Consider the following 16,955-nt stretch of genomic DNA (forward strand, 5'->3'; position numbering starts at 1 on the left):
AAGAGAGAATGATTAAAGGCTTTGGGGTTGGTTAATTATATTATTGATTGTGCAATAGATATTTCCCAGATTGTAGTGCATGAACAGGTCAGCGGCTTGCCAAATCTTTGTTAGGCTTTTGCCAATTTTCACTTCAGGGAATAAAGCTGGTGCTTATATCACTTCTTACCAAGCAGAAATCTAGATTGACATTTAAGAAGGCAGACACTACTCCTGTTTTTTTATGCAGCTCTAAAAATCAGTACTCCTCTCCTTTCTCTCATTTAACTCTTAAAGTGCATGTTGCATTATATACTAAATATGAATTGTAGGGCAATTATCACTGCGTGCTTTCTGGCTCTAATGGAGGGAACAGACACAGGAAGATGTTGGAAAGGAGAAGGCTGACTGCTGTTTGATGGCAGGGTGTTGTACATGCTTTGATCCAGTGACGCTATCTCTCTGGCGCTCACACTGGCTTCTTCTGCATCCCTCTGAAGCTGTGCACATGTTTTGCTGTGCAGGTGGTGAATTTATTTTGTTACACAGACTTTCTATTAATATTTTCTTATGTATGTACACTATTCATTAGAGAGTAGAGTATTGCTTTCTCCACATCAACAGCAGGCAGGAATTTTCACACAGACCCTAGGTAAGCAGTGTTCCCATTTTAGTGGTGCTTTTTCTGATGAAATCATAACGTTCCTATTCATTATGTATGAAGCTGGCCTGATTTCCAGTTTTTGTTCAATAATTTCAGTGGCGCTGTTTACGAGTGTAGTGAAATGCTTTTTAAAGTCAAATCAGAAAGATGCAGTTAGCATGAGGCCCCATCTGCAGAGACCAGATGCACAATGCTGCTTGTGTGAAGTGTAAATCAACCTAATCGCTCCAATGGCAATGAGCTGCTCTCATCCCCTCTGTATTGCTGCTTTTCCCATCAAGGTTGTCCTTTCTTTTTTCATTTTCATTTCTTTTCTTTCTCCGCCCTCGTTGTCTGTTAGCTCTTAGGCGGTGCATTTCCCCATGTGCACATGTAGCCATCTTCATTATCCCTCTCCATATTTTATTATCTCTGCCATTTCTCCTCATCTCTGTACTTTCCTCTCCCAGACGTATTAATCATTTATTTCCGATTCTCAGCCATCTAAAGAAAAATCCTTGGTCTGAATAACGCAAATTCACAAATCTGTCAGTCAAAGATGAACTGAAGCCATGAACAAATAATGAAGTGAATTCATATACAGTAAAACATGTCAGGTAGAATATACCTGTGCAGTTGATGCGATGCTTGTGTGTGTCCCTCTGCAGACACTAAACTCTGTGACACCTCACTTGGATGTGGAAGAGTGCAGCATCGCACTGTTACCACGGAACCGGGAGAAGAATCGCAGCATGGATGTTTTGCCACCAGACCGTGCTCTGGCTTTCCTGGTTACCACAGAGGGCGAGAGTAACAACTACATCAACGCTGCTCTCACTGACAGCTTCCATCGGCCAGCAGCGTTCATAGTGACACCTCATCCTCTGCCTGGCACAACCACTGACTTCTGGAGGCTGGTGTTTGACTATGGATGCACTTCCATAGTCATGCTTAACCAGCTTAACCAGTCAAACTCAGCTTGGGTGAGTTCGTCAACATGGCAATACTGAGCAAAAAGCACCACCTTTAAGGAAAAATGGAAGCATTAGGCTCCATGCAAAGGCTGAGACTCAATTTGTTCAAATTAGAATTCCAGCCTAAACAGAGACACCCGTCATCTCACTCATCATCTGTTTTCTTATTTTATTTAGCTTTAATGTTATTTAGGTATTAAATATGTCTTTTTACTATAACCTTTGCCATTTATCTGTTCTTTAATTGTTTTATATAATTGACATTTTGTAAAGCTCTTTCAACAGCTTTTTATTAAAGTTGAGTATAAGTTATATATATATATATATGTATATATGTATATATATATATATATATATATATATATATATATATATATATGTATATATGTATATATATATATAGGTTCTTCTTCTTGTTTGTTTTACTTTCTGTTATAGGTATATTGCATGCTGGGTATCATCACAGAGTTGAATTGTGCTTCCGTATTTCTACGTATGATAGAGTGCATACTAAGTTTGAGCACTCATGCCCCTATCTTTCAGCACACAAAGGCTGTAGAAGTACAAAGCCAATTGGTGGAGTGTTTAAGACCTTCTGTTCTCATCTGACTAAAATGTTGTTAGGTTTTTTTCTCCTGTTCCAAATGGAGTTTTGCTTTGTTTGCTCTAATTGCTAGAGTCTTAGCATGCTCACTCGCTCCATTGTCTTCTAGTCTTGCTATGTGTTCTTACTGAGTCATTTGCTTTGTGTCATTCAGTCTCCCATTCACTTCATTTTACACTTGAGTGGATTAAGGCTTATAGCCTCTCGTACTTTCTTTCCTCGTCTTTTTTTTTTACTGTATCTCATTCTCTCTCTCTCTCTCTCTCTCTCTCTCTTACTCTCTCTCTCTCTCTCTCTCTCTCTCTCTCTTACTCTCTCTCTCTCTCTCTCTCCCCTACTTTGTTTTTGCCTCCAAGTCACATTCTTTCTTCTTTTTCTTTGGCTAATTTTCCATCTTGCTCATTTCCATACCCTCTGTATCATCTTCCTTCATCCCTCTCTCTCTCTCTGCAGTCCTTTTGTATTAATGGTTGCTTCTTTGGTTGCCAGTGTCACAACTCAGTGTTCAGTCTCTGAAGACAGTAATCCGTGTATTATCTCTCTTTCCACTCTGTCATCTCATTACGACCTGTCTACCCCTCCTTTCTTTCTCTGTCGTCTCATTCACTGTGTCTCATTAGACTGTGAACCCTGCAGGCATTTGAATACTGTTTCAACTGCTTAGTGTACTATTTACTGTCCTGATGCTTCTGAAATTTCTTCTGTGACTTGTTTTGTTGTTTTTCATTTTTGGTTCTTTTCTGTTCTCAACCTAGAGATATAACTCTAATGCTTTTTTGCTTGAGTGGCACTTGACCTTCAAAAAACTATTCCTCTCTATGAATAGATTCCAGACACTTATCAAAATTACTTTTCTTTGCATTGACTTTTATCTCTCTTCTTTCCCTTTGTTTCTAGCCTTGTGTGCAGTATTGGCCCGAGCCTGGTCTACAGCAGTATGGCCCCATGCAGGTAGAGTTTCTGTCCATGTCTGCTGATGAAGATATCATCACACGTTTATTCCGGGTTACAAATGTCTCACGGGTAAGTTTCAACCTACACACATGTTACAATTATGTAGATACTCTCTATGTTAAAAGGGGCTTTTTGAAAATAACCATTCTAACCAATTCTATAATGAAAATTAGACATTTTTCCTTTCTAATGCTTTCTTGAGGTTTCTTTTTGATACCAATAGAAATAAAATAAATAGAAAGAATAACCTCAGCATGTTTGCCCCAACCTGTGCATACTTAAAATGATGTGCCACATGGAGCTCCTTTTAAGCAAATATCATGTTACATAAGACATAAATCTCAACTTTCCACTTGAGAAAATATTGATTAATGTTATAATTGCATGAAAATTAACAATTCATTATAAATAATTAGACAGTTAATACCCATAGACTTTATTTCATATTTAGCTTTGGACCTGTTTTTACAAAAGTTATAATAAGTTCTAAATAAACATTTTTCATGCCTAACACGAGCCATGCAGAATCAAGCTGAGGTTTTGTAAGCCCACATGAAATGCACATAAGGTCAAACTTTTCAATTTTCCTGAGCTCATCACTGGGAAAGAGGCTATTTTCTTCTGTTTTCCCAGGGGCACATCCATCCAGCGGGAGTGTATTATAGATACTCTTTCTGAATTTTCTCCCTGTGTTCATAAACCATACCATTTTATTCCGGTGGAGGCTATAACATGTGGCAAATGAGAAACAGGAAGTGCATGGAATAAGAAAAAAGAAAATGACATGGCTCTTATCAAAATAGATAAGTCAAAATACACAGTGTTATATAGTGAGTATTTCTGTACATACGGCATGTATCTGTCAGGAAAATGTTTGCTGGATGGATGGTGTGTGTGTGTATGTGCGTGTGTGTGTGTGTGTGTGTGTGTGTGTGTGTAGGAGGTGGGATATGGTATAGGTCAGTTGCCCGTGTCAACCAGAGCCTTTTGACTGTCTGAATGACAAGCAGCCGCTTAGCAACACACCTTGTCATGTGATACAGTATATCTGTCTGTCATTCTCTACACCTCCACACAACACGCACTGTCACACCAGCCTAGAGACAGACCACTACTCAGAGGTACTCAGAGCGCCAGATGCACAAGGCTGTTGTGTTTGATTTTCAAGAGTAATTAGGCCACATTTTACACAAAAATACTTGTTTGCTATGTACAAGCCACTGTTATATGTAAATGCCATTCACTCAGAAACAATGCAAAGTGTGCTTCTTTTCCTCATACATACACTATACTGCCAAAGGTTTTGGTACATCTGCCTTTACATGCACATGAAATTTAATGACATCCCATTCTTAATCTGTAGGGTTTAATATGGAGTTGGCATGCCCTTTGCAGCTATAACAGCTTCGACTCTTCTAGGAAGACTTTTCCCAAGGTTTAGGAGTGTGTTTATGGGAATTTTCGACCGGCACTGATGTTGGACAAGAAGGTCTGGCTTGCAGTCTCCGCTCTAATTCATCCCTAAGGTGTTCTATCGGCTTGAGGTCAGGACTCTGTGCAGGACAGTCAAGTTTCTCCACACAAAACTCGATCCTCCATGTCTTTATGGACTTTGCTTTGTGAACTGCTGCACAGTCATGTTGGAACAGGAAGGGGTCATTCCCAAACTGTTCCCACAAAGTTGAGAGCATGAAATTGTCCAAAATGTCTTGGTATGCAGAAGCATTAAGAGTTCCTTTCACTGGAACTAAGGGGCCAAGCCCAGCCCCAGAAAAACAACCCCACACCATAATCCCCCCTCTTACACTTGCACAGGCAAGTACCGTTGTCCTGGCAACCGCCAAATCCAGACTCGTCCATCGGATTGCTAGACAGAGAAGTGTGATTCGTCACTCCAGAGAACACATATCCACTGCTCTAGAGTCCAGTGGCAGCGTGCTTTACACCACTGCATCCATTTCACTTGGTAATGTTTGGCTTGTATGCAGCTGTTTCGCTCATGAAAACCCATTCTATGAAGCTCTGTATGCAATGTTCTTGAGCTAATCTGAAGGCCACATGTAGCTATTGACTCTGCAGAAAGTTGGTGACTTCTGCGCACTGTGCACCTCAGCATGCACTGACCCCGCTCTGTACTTTTACGTGGCTTACCACTTTATGGCTGAGTTGCTGTTGTTCTCAATTGCTTCCACTTTGTTATAATACCACTAACAGTTGACCGTGGAATATTTAGTATTGAGGAAATTTCATGAATGGACTTATTGCACAGATGGCAACCTATCGCAGTGCCACGCTTAAATTCACAGAGCTCTTGAGAGCAACCACATTTTTCACAGATATTTGTAGAAGCACTCTGCATGCCTTGATGCTTGATTATATGGACCTGTGGCCATGTAAGTAATTGGAACACCTGGATTTAATGATTTGGAGGGGTGTCCCAAAACCTTTGGCAATATAGCGCATATATTTGCAGGAGGATTCTAAATAAAATGGGATGTCAGCACAAAAATGGGTGAAGAAATCAAGTGTCATCGATGTACATTCCATTCAATAGATTATGTCTTGGGAAATTAATAGGGGACAATTTTGCCTATTTAATCCTCTCCACATAGATAAGTGAAAATCCTATATGTCATGTTTGTTCCTCAGAGCAGAAGGCCTGTGAGCATTGTAGCTAGGTGCATGTATTGCCATTGATTCTCTTGAACTGCCAACATGGAGTTTCTCGTTCTAGTAAATACATGTTATTTGTGACAAAATGTGTTATAATATTATACTATTTCAGTCAAACTATCTGCTGTAATATTGATTCATCATTGGAAGTAATTTTGTAGATCAGGGCACCCTGGTCATAGCACATATAAAACTGGACTTCAAATTTTTCACTGACAAAGAAATTCTTCAAGACTAAGAAAATCTGTGCACTACACATGACTTATTGACATTACTAATTTGAAAAAGTCACACAAGCCACATTCAACAAAATGAAAATGGAATGCAGTCTTAGTTGCACATTTTTGGAAAAAAGTTGATTATTGTGTGCACACCTTCATTAAACCAACTAGCATACAGCTGTATTGGTTTTAACACCTAGTATACAATTTCTGACAAGAGTCTTCATCTAATTAGAACTTCACTTATTAACATTTTTTCTTCCCAACTGTTCTAGCAGTTCCTTTAAGGTTCCCAGATTTTTGACAACTCTGTGGTTGACCACTTCCACCATTTACAAATGGTTTTTAAACCACTTACAAAGTGCATCTAGTAAATGCTCCAAGGTGCAGTTTCCGTCATGAGCGGCAGCCATAGGAAATTGAATGTTAATGTCAAACATATTACAAATGCATTTTAAGACCACACTCAAGAGTCGCAGTCTTGCTCTGTACCTCCTTACATACATACATCTGAACCTGAGTCACATGTCCTTATGCACATTCTTTGAATATTCTCTTGTTTTTCTTTCTTAGAAAAGCCTTCTGCTAGACAAATAGGTACTTTTATTGCAAATGTAACCTTAAAGGCACAAAGGTAGTGTTTTAGGTCCTTTAATGTACCTAAAATGAAGGTATATTTACCTGGTTACTAAGGACACAGGCACACCTACAGGCAGAGAGATTTTTTTTCACATACCTAATGTATACATATGTGAAGCTAATAGGAACTTCTGCTTTTGGAGTGCCTAGAATAAGTACTGCCTTTCTGCCTTTTCTGTCTTGTCTAACCTCCCCTCTTTGTTACAAAACTGCTGAAACTGTTTTTCCATCAGCTCATTGAGCATTAGTCACTGTGCCCGAGTCGATGGGCTAGGTTTCATGTGGTAAGCTCTTGGGGTGCTATAGGTCTAGATATTAATACCGCTTGTGTTTTGGGGCAGAGGACTGAGTAAATCAGAGCCGGTGTGTCTCCAGTTCTGTTCTTCCCTATAGACTCATTCATCACAACTCAGACTCTGCTGACTCTGCATTCCCGAGAGCTGAACATGGGGAATAGCTCTGGGCTTCTGTATACATACTCATAATCAGACCCACAAATTTATAAGGGATGATATATTACAGTCCATTTCTCTTGTCTGTGGTTAGCTACAGGAGGGTCATCTGGTGGTGTGCCAGTTCCAGTTCCTGCGCTGGTCAGCGTATCGTGATGTTCCTGACTCCAAGAAGGCCTTCCTTAATCTGCTTGCTCATGTACAGAAGTGGCAAAGGGAATGTGGTGATGGACGCACTGTGGTCCACTGCCTGTGAGTTTCACACATGCACACAAAGGCTTTGCTGCAAACACAGTATCTACTTTTCAATTGTAGTGGAAATAGCTACTCAACAGTTCTTGAATAAATATCAGTTACTAAAACGCACACAGTTATGGTCATAAAACATCAAACAGAATTTTCGTCTACATCCGCACATGCAGTCAAGGTACTCACATATGCATACAAACAAATGTCTCTGGGGAGAAAGAGTTGTTTGTGCCTACAGGCATGTGTTACTTTTCAGCCTCTGCCCAGAAAAGCACATCATTCAGAGTTGTCATACAGCATTATTTCCTGCTAGCAGGGGGAAAGAGATTATGGAGATGAAATCAATTATGTTCTAATACAGAATACAGTAGCCTCCCTCAGCAGTGTACCCAAAGCTGCCAAGATTCTGACTGCGATTGATTACACCACCGTCACCTCATCTGTCTATACACACACTTCCTCTCCCTTCCACTAGCCCACTGAATGCTGTTTGTTCAGGACATTTGGATAGACATGTATGATGGAAAAAGGATTTAAAACAAATCTCAGTGCATACATATATGTTATTATGCTTACTGCAGACTTGTATAATCCTATGCAATGTATCTGTACAGTTTACATTTGTTTTTGTTTGTGGTTACAGTAACGGAGGTGGGCGTAGTGGCACATTTTGTGCATGTACTATACTGATGGAGATGATCCAGTACCAGAACATGGTGGATGTCTTCTATGCCGCTAAAACGCTGCGAAACGCCAAACCCAACATGGTGGAATCACTGGTAGGTGACAGAAACTGCGAGACTGAGCAAGCTCAGCAGAATTCTCAACTTTTACTTGGTTAAATCAGAGCAACTATGTTTAATTCACTTATCCACAAGCTAGGGAAAATGAAAAAAGTAAAAAAAAAAAAACCCCATAAAATATTAGATTTTTCTTTTACCAGATTTACTGTTTTTTGCAGCCCTACACTGACTCATCAGTATTTTTATGTGTGTGTGACTCCCCTAGGAGCAGTACCGCTTCTGTTATGACCTGGTGATGGAATATTTGGAGTGCATGGACCTCAGATAGCAACATATCTCAACTGTCCTCTAAATACAGAGGAGGACTGCTGGCAGATTCACTTTCTCTATTCTCACTATCTCTGAGCTCTCTTTCCATCTCTTTCCCTTTTCCCTTTTGTCAGCTCACTCACATCAAAACTCTTACCTGGGAGGGGAAGAGCAGAAAATAAACATGTGAGCAGAAGCTTTCGCCTTTTCGCCCAGAATGTCTAGATGTGGTGGACCATCCATGTCCTAGTTGTTTGTGGTTTAGTGTTGTTTTGTCAGCATCTTTTCCCCTCCTGTTCTCCCCTGAGCTCTGAGCAATCCACTCAAAATAACTCAAAGCCAGCTCTGATACCAAGTGAGAGCGTGTCTTGACTTCATTTCCTGAGAGTGTGACCTGTGTTCTGTTCTGTATTGTGCTGGGAATGCTCAAAGACAGGAAGTGTCCCGAGTCGGATGGACTGAGGAGACGAAAGAGCTGTTGCTTGAATGTGTTCTTCTTATGTGCGGTACACTAGAGTCAGACATCTGAGCCTTGGTCTCCGATCAAGATCAAGAAGGGCCAAACACATATGCAAACACACACACACATATACACACACACACACACACACACACACACACACACACATGCTCGGACCCTCTCTCTGTTACCTGGAAAATTGAGTCTGCATCCAGCTCTTCATTAATTCAGTTGACAGTTCATCCCTATGACTGCTTTTCAACAAAGAGCCTTGGACATCCATTTTATAATAAGGTGTCTGGACTGCAATATACAATCCCGATATTGTATGTGGTTGGACCACCTACAATTGGACCAATAAGAATGCATCGTATGGTCTATGAGTACACAAAGAGGGTGTCTGTTATTTCCTACAATAGAAAATTCAATGCCACTGACTCAAAAGAGAGCTGTCATGAATTTGATGGCTGTAATATCCTGCACTGGCTCGATTTTTCTTTTGCTTTTATCACTTGTACATAGATTTAACGTCTGCAGATGTTCTGTGTGACGTCTAAGGAGCTAATCCATCTTATGTATGCAGACGGAGTGCGTTAATGGCCAGTGTCATCAGACAAAAGGTGGTTTACAGTTTGACCCTGACATTTGCCCTCCAATAATTGAACAAGAGAAGCACTAATGGAGATTCACAGTTGCATTCAGAGACTGCAACAATGGCAACCCTTAACTGGAAACACAGGAGTGGAATGATACATAGGGAGTCAATTTCTAACCATTTATCTTCACTCTGACTTGTATTTGTCAACTGGTTACTGTTTAGCAGTTTTGTGGACCTTTGGCTAAATGTGGTTATCTAAGTGTTTAATTGATGCAGCATCCTGGACTTTTATTTGCAGTTTCAGCAATGGACCGATTTCACTCTGGTGACCCTACATCCATACATGTGGGCATGTATGTAATGGAACAAATGAGTGAAATTCCTGAAACAACGAGTTATTACTTCTCTCATCTAATCAGTCTGAATACAAATATTCGTATAATATAATTCACATAATATTTTCTAATAAGTAATATGTCCAAATGATGTTTTTCCTAAAGTTTCATACAGTCAATAAAATAAATGTATATTATTTTTCAATTCATCATTTATTCATTAAATGAGTGGAGAGAGCCTTACTTAAGTAATCATTAGCCAGTCGTCGTGCACAAGCATTGCTTGGCTGTTAGAGTCTAGGAATGGTACCACCATATTAAAGCCAAATTAATTAGACTCACACTGGGTCAGTGTATTTTTGGAAGGTCAGTTAAAAAAAGACTCAGAAACCCCTGCTGAAAAATGTGTTTTGGTCTGACCAGGTACCAGCTGCTACACACAGAGCAAAACAGTCAAACTGATATACCGTCTTAGCCAGCTGACAAGTTATTTCAGCTTCTTTATTTGCTTAAGTAGTTTAGTTGACCAGTGAGTATTGTTAAGTTATTTACCAAAAATAACAATGTAGCATTAATAGTAATGGCTCAAACTGTTTCCTTCCTAATAGCACTCACCAGCTGGCACAGACCTTGTCCCAGTTTGACCAGCTTGATTCTGTCTTTTGGCAGCTCATAGCTGATTGGACCAAGCTGGATTTTGTAGGAGAATAAAACTAAATTAAAACAGCCAAACGTCTGTGTATACATGACGTGTTCTGCTTTATAAAATGCTGTGGAATATCAACAAGCTGAACTGCAAAATCAGGTAATGCAGGAAAATTATGTAGGTAGAGTATTTAAATGTGCATAATTGAAGATTTGCAGTGCATTATTAATCACTGCTTAATACCCCAGCATTAATAAAGCACAGAATTAATGTGCTGTCACTCTGATTGTATGCAAACTACACAGCCACAGCTGAACTGAATAGATTGGGCACTGCTGGTAGCTATATGAAGTCTAGTGCTATGTTTTTATACTGTAATACTTCATATATGTACAGGCTTTGTTCAGCATCCCAGTTTTATCTATTTGGATATATATGGAGAGCTTGTTAGTAATCCCTCAGCATTTTATGATGTCATTTTGAGTTGGTTTTGAGATTATGAATTAAAATCATAAAATTTTATTGGCATTAATGAGAGCATCTATCTAGATCTAGATTCTATCCAAATCAGTAGGATGGTCAACACACATGGATAGGTTTGGACACAGCTTTTCCAGTATGCTAAAAATGGTAAGGAGTGCAACAAATGTTGCATGGGGTAAATAGGGAAAAATTTAAATGATTAAAGGTGTTGGAATCAATAAAAATAGGAAAGGTCAGAAGTTGAAATTATAGGGGGTAGTAAAGGATAAACAGACAGTTAATATATATTTATTTTTCATTTATTTTATTGACTGGTTCAATTAACTTATTGACTGCTAGGAAATAATCTGATGTTTTTATTCACTCTATCATTAATTCTTCTATTCAATTTTATACAGGCGATATACGATATACCTATTAAAATGTATAATGTTTTATTTGATCCACACACATTTCCCTAACATACAACCTCGATTTATCTGATGCTATACTTGCACTCCTCATATAATGCTCTAACTGCAGAGCTGCTAAAAATGTCATACTGGAGATTCATCAGGTTAATTGTCATAAAAACCACACACAAGATTTTAGTGCAGCTGCTTTGCCATTTTTATAGCTGTGCATATGTCATCCCAGATGTTGGGCTTTTGAGGTGATGTTGAGTGACAGTCTCTCTAGCCAATGGCATCCAGCAGAGTCCAAGATTCCAAGCCAACAAGCTGGTTTAGAGAGTCAAGGGAATCCAGTGAATGGTCTGACAGATGGAAGAGTTTATAATTGGAACAAGTTATTGAGGGCTCATCCAGAGAATTTCAATAACCTGTCTTTTCTTTTACAACCCTGAACTATGTGAGAAAGTGCCTGGACCCTCATATTGGAAATGAATAGTATATGTACATATGGATGTATATTTGTTAATGTGAATAGTATGTGAATAAATCAATACGTGCTTGGCCACATTTAAAAGTAAATGATAAAAAAAAAAAGTTGAATGTATTGTACTGTATATTACCTTTTGATTCATTCATGTGCCACCAAATGATATAATGCATCTATCACCTGCTGTGGAGATCAAACAAGAGCCACCTAAAGCCCCTCCATGAAGCCCACCTGTAGTCATCTCAGACAATTCTTTCATTCTGTTGCTCATACAGTATTAGAGACATTTGCCATTTCATGTTCTTTTGTACAGCATGTTGTTCAATGGTCCAGTGTGCTTATTCAGACAGCGTGGAAAAACAGTGGACTTTTGCCATCTAGTCTGATACGGAAACAGCCTTTGGGCAGTTTCTTCCATGTTGTCATGATTATTTTTCCTCTTTTTTGTAAGTGTTTGTGTATGGTGCTGAATGGACTGAAAAGAATATTGTGTTTTTGACCATGTATTTGTGGGTTTGCAAGGGGATATGGAAGCAGACATGACACAGAGCTTTGAGGGTTGGAGGGGATTTTTTTGTCTTTAAAAGAAGATGAATAAAAGGTTCTACAATGGAAGTTGCTCATGTAATTGATGCGTTTACATATATTAACAAGTGTCATTTATTGTTTTTATTATCATTTGTATTTGAAATTCATTTGACACAATTGTTTATCACCACTTTTAGCATCACTAAGACATAAGACACTGTGCCATACAAATACTGCTTCTCATTTCAGTACCAGCTCTGAAGGACATATCATGAATATCCTTCGTGGAAAGAAACAATTTGTGGATTGAGTGGCTGTGCTTATAAGTGACCTAGAACAAGACCATCTGTAGATCTTCAGGTTTCTGCAACAAGGCTGCCACTTTTCCTTTCATCCTTTCTCCCCTTTTCCTTCTTTTTATCCTCCCCTCACCTTTCCTCTCTTCCTCCTCTGTTGTGGCCACCAGCTGTAACATGCTGCAGATTTCCCCCTCTCTGTGCACGCAGTAATCTGTAGCCATTGTGTGTCTGAATAATTAAGCAGGCCCACAAAGTGACCCAGTGTTTAAGGAGAACAACTTGCCCGATTAATTAGAGAACAAAACTCCCTCTGTCAGCTTCCTCTAACACTGCAAGAGCACAAGTCTTCCCATTTTCTAGGTTTTACATTCTAAAAATGATGTAAAAGATCTTATTTCACCGTCCTTTGATCAAGTTCTCAGGTTCTGAATATCTTTTTAGAGTCAAAGCCAGTTATGTGGTATTGTTGTTTGTTTATTTACATGTGAATTAATCTGTGAAATGGTGACACTTTGACGTGAAAATGTGTGTGACTGCCAGAAAATGAACAACAGAAAAACATTAGTATTTTGCCACATGCATTGTTTTGTTCTTTGGAAAGTTTAGAGATGCATTTAAAATAAATGCATTTGAAAAATAACGATTGGAATAAATAAATAAAACCAGGAATGTGCTGTAGAGGGTATAAGCCCTCCGTGTGAGGAATTAGAAGTCCGATAGCAATCCATTCCTGATGACATAGTGACACATGAGATCAGCAGGCAGCCTCCTTACACTCATTCCTTCTTTTTTTTTTCCTTTTGCTCTTTTAGATACCCTGCTAATCAGCATTTGCAGATCCTAATCTTTCACCTTGGAGGGGTCATAGCCATTGGCTCCCATCTTTCATCCTGTCTCTGCTTTCATGCAGCTATTCTTAAACCCTTTTCTCACTAGCAAACTTTACTGTCACTGTTCTGATGAGTAAAATCTATCCATGCAAGGCAGATGTGTATGTGTATGCAAACATGCTGAATGTGTGCACATACTGTTCCAATACAACACATTGCACATGCACTGAGCAAACCCTGTGGAGTTCAGGAGATCTGAGTAGCCACTGGTGCATGGAGCAGGTGGAAGGTTTTTTGGCTCTGTGGTTTGGAGCACAGTAAAGCAGAGAAGCCAGATGGCCGGATGTTCCTGTGCAGGTTGTCAGTTCCACAGCTGCCCAAATGCACCTCTTATCTGGACCGTGTGTGTGTGTGTGTGTCGGTGGGTGTATGTGGGCTGCGGAAACATCCTTTTCCAGCCCACACAAAGCTGAGGTGCTGATAGTGCCATGTAGTGGAGATGTGAATTAATTTTTACCATCTTATTTTCTTTTCATTTATCAGTTTTCCTCCAAACCTGTTACAAAGAAATGGTTCACTGTGTAAGCTTTGGACCTGGACCATCTGTTTCTGCTTGCTTTATCTGGTGATCTGCTTGACTCGCCTGATGCTTTCCAGGCTTTTACTACAAGACTGTTTGGAAAGAGTTTTCCTGGAAAGTGTGTGTTGTGCAGTTAGAAGGCCTTCCTTGCCAAGGTGATTATTTCCAGGTGCCCAGACTGTCACTGAAGTGACAAGATAATTAAATGTCAAGGTTTAAAGCTTTAGCAGTTCTTCAGGTTTTTGCAAAAAAAAAAAATAAATAAATTCTGACATTTTCAGAAATGCTGGCTAAAGAACAGTTGGCACAGTTCTGTGGCTTTGTTTTTTATATTTTACTCTCTTTTTTATAGTACATAGAAGATAAGAAGCTGGCTTGAGAGAATTATTGTCAAAGTCACCAATATATAAACATGGATTACATTTTTTGCATTATTTCTAAAAACTAAAAGACCAGACAGTTTACAGCATTTGGCATACACACTTAACCAGAGCGACTTACAGAAAAGTCTTCATGTTAGTTCACTAGGTTAGAGACTCAGATTGCTTTCTCTCTTAAAACACTGTCAGTGAGGTTAGTACAGTATGAAAAGAAAACTCAAGCCAAGGATTACTTCTTAAATAATAGATAAACAAAATGCTCGGTGAAGGGGTAGGTCATTAGTTTTCTTCCTGTAGAAAGCCAGGAGAAGTTCATTTCACCACCTGGGTATCAGGGCAAAAAAAGACACTGATGCTTGCCAGGAGTGAGTTGCACTAAATCCGTCTCAAAAATACTAGGAATTGAACAAGCACCTAGATGAAAATGTCTAGATCCTGCTGATTTTTAAAAGCAGAAACCTGAAGCTGAATGAAAATATGAAAACCCAAGTGAGGATATGAACTCGCTGAGAGAGTGTTTGTATAGATCATAAGAGGACCCAGCACTGAGCCTTGTTAGACACTAGTGGAGAGTCTGCATGTAGCAGATGTGAATCTCTTCACATCTATGTGACCTGATGAGTGTCCCTCCAGGTAAGACCCATTTTCCTGAACCATATTGGACTTCATAATACTGCACACTGATTTATTTAATTGTTTTATCATTACTATTTCTTTTTAATTTAACACTATTTTTTGATGTACACTCGATGTTTTTTCTCTGATATTACTCCTCTTAATTGTGCTGCTGGGTCAACTTGGATCTTGCTGGATCTTTTTAAGTGGGGTCCAAAATTCTGAGACCATGATTTGATTGTATTTTATTTTAAAAAATATTATGAATGTTCAATATTCTATTTAAACTAATTTATGATCTTGAATATGTTAACATTTTTGTATAAAAGGTTGAATGTTTCCTTCCACTGAAGCACATGTATAGACAATATTTTATTTTGTATACTAGGTATCTCACATATAAAGAAATATGATGGCCATATCATGTGAGAACTTGGCATATCTCAGCATTTGTAGCTGTAAGCTTTGCCCTGAGAATAGTATTTGCCAACAGGTGAAAGAAACAATTCCTATTTCCTACCTCCAGTATGCAGTTGAGATAAAATTGTGTCACTGCATAGAATAACTGCTCATTTTTAAGGGTATTCATCTGTATTCCAGGCAGCTTTTTTTATACAGCCCTTGCTTTATTCTGTCTCTCAATCAGCAGACCAGAGTTGCTGAAGCCTTCATTATTAGCCAATATCTACTCCCCATGACCTAGATTCTTTTTGGAGATGGTAAAACCCACTTGTCATATAATTCAGGGGCTGACTAATTTCCCTGACTGAATGCATAAATGTAAAACTGTTGAAATTTTTACTTTTCTTCCCTCATCTGGTTGCATGTAATCCACAATCATTAATTAATCAAGACCCCAGATAAGCACTTTGCTGGTGGTGCCCCACTTTTCCGAGGATGATGAATAAGAAGTTAAATGAGCCTGGTCAGGGTAGTTTGCCGAAATCATGGGGAAAAAGGTCATGATTGTTGTTTGTGCTAATGTTTGTGCTCACAGATCTCATGGGGTTCGCTGTGCACTGCTGTGCCAATCAAAAGTTAGTTAAATGCTAATTACAGAAGTTTCAAGCATTAGCAGAGGAACAGCCAACAGTCATGACCTTTTCCTGTTAGTTCAGCCACTGATTACATTCCATTCTGGCGTTAAAAATCAGTAAGCAGTTCAAGAAGATCAAATGGCGCGCTGGTTGAATTATCTGTGTTGCCTTCAGCTTTAAAACAAGCAGGTGGTGGTGAAATAAAGCTTGGTTGAATTTTAATTCTGCCGTGGGTTTTCACAAATCAAATCAATTCTCCCTTTAATTATTTCTTTAATTAAACTGAACAAATATCCTGACAAATACAATTAGAATTTTTTTTTTTTGCATTAGATGAATGTAATATTTTGTTTTGTAAATGTTAAGAATCCATTATAATCCAAAATGCTAGCATGCATGCGCACAACACTAGCATGACTAGCAACAGTTGTAAGTGGGCTTGATTTATTTATTTATTTATTTTGCATTAGAGGAATGTAATATTTTGTTTTGTAAATGTTAAGAATCCATTATAGAAATTGTTCCATTTTTAATCCAAAATGCTAGCATGCATGCACACAACACTAGCATGACTAGCAACAGTTGTAAGTGGGCTGTATATGAGTAGGCGGTTGAGCTGCAAAACATTAAGACCACAAAATTGTTGATAATTGATCGGTAATTACTGAATAATGTGCTGGATGTGGATATGTCTGTATAGAGCTACCTGTGTAGTGGTGTTTTCTTGACTATATAAATAATTTATGTGTGAGTGTGGATTCACTTTCCCTTAATTAGGCTTTAAGATTTCTGAAACACACACACACAAAAAAAAAAAAACCTTACCTTGAGAGATGAAAAAACAA

The 16,955-nt window shown here is 38.8% G+C and overlaps 1 protein-coding gene across 9 annotated transcripts in view; it reads left to right on the top strand.

The window, feature by feature from the left end:
* Window positions 1-12,456, top strand: part of ptprub (protein tyrosine phosphatase receptor type Ub) — a 190,264-nt gene extending 177,808 nt beyond the window's left edge. For all 9 annotated transcript variants that reach the window (XM_058387584.1, XM_058387605.1, XM_058387628.1 and 6 more), the window contains 5 exons: window positions 1,291-1,605; window positions 3,098-3,223; window positions 7,234-7,391; window positions 8,032-8,167; window positions 8,397-12,456. In XM_058387584.1, coding sequence (XP_058243567.1) covers window positions 1,291-1,605; window positions 3,098-3,223; window positions 7,234-7,391; window positions 8,032-8,167; window positions 8,397-8,459 — 798 coding nt within the window. In that variant the 3' untranslated portion in view covers window positions 8,460-12,456. The remainder of the gene's footprint in view (window positions 1-1,290; window positions 1,606-3,097; window positions 3,224-7,233; window positions 7,392-8,031; window positions 8,168-8,396) is intronic.
* Window positions 12,457-16,955: the final 4,499 nt, after the last annotated feature.

This window comes from Hemibagrus wyckioides, linkage group LG01, assembly GCF_019097595.1.
Source record: "Hemibagrus wyckioides isolate EC202008001 linkage group LG01, SWU_Hwy_1.0, whole genome shotgun sequence".
Classification (NCBI taxonomy): Eukaryota; Metazoa; Chordata; class Actinopteri; order Siluriformes; family Bagridae; genus Hemibagrus; species Hemibagrus wyckioides.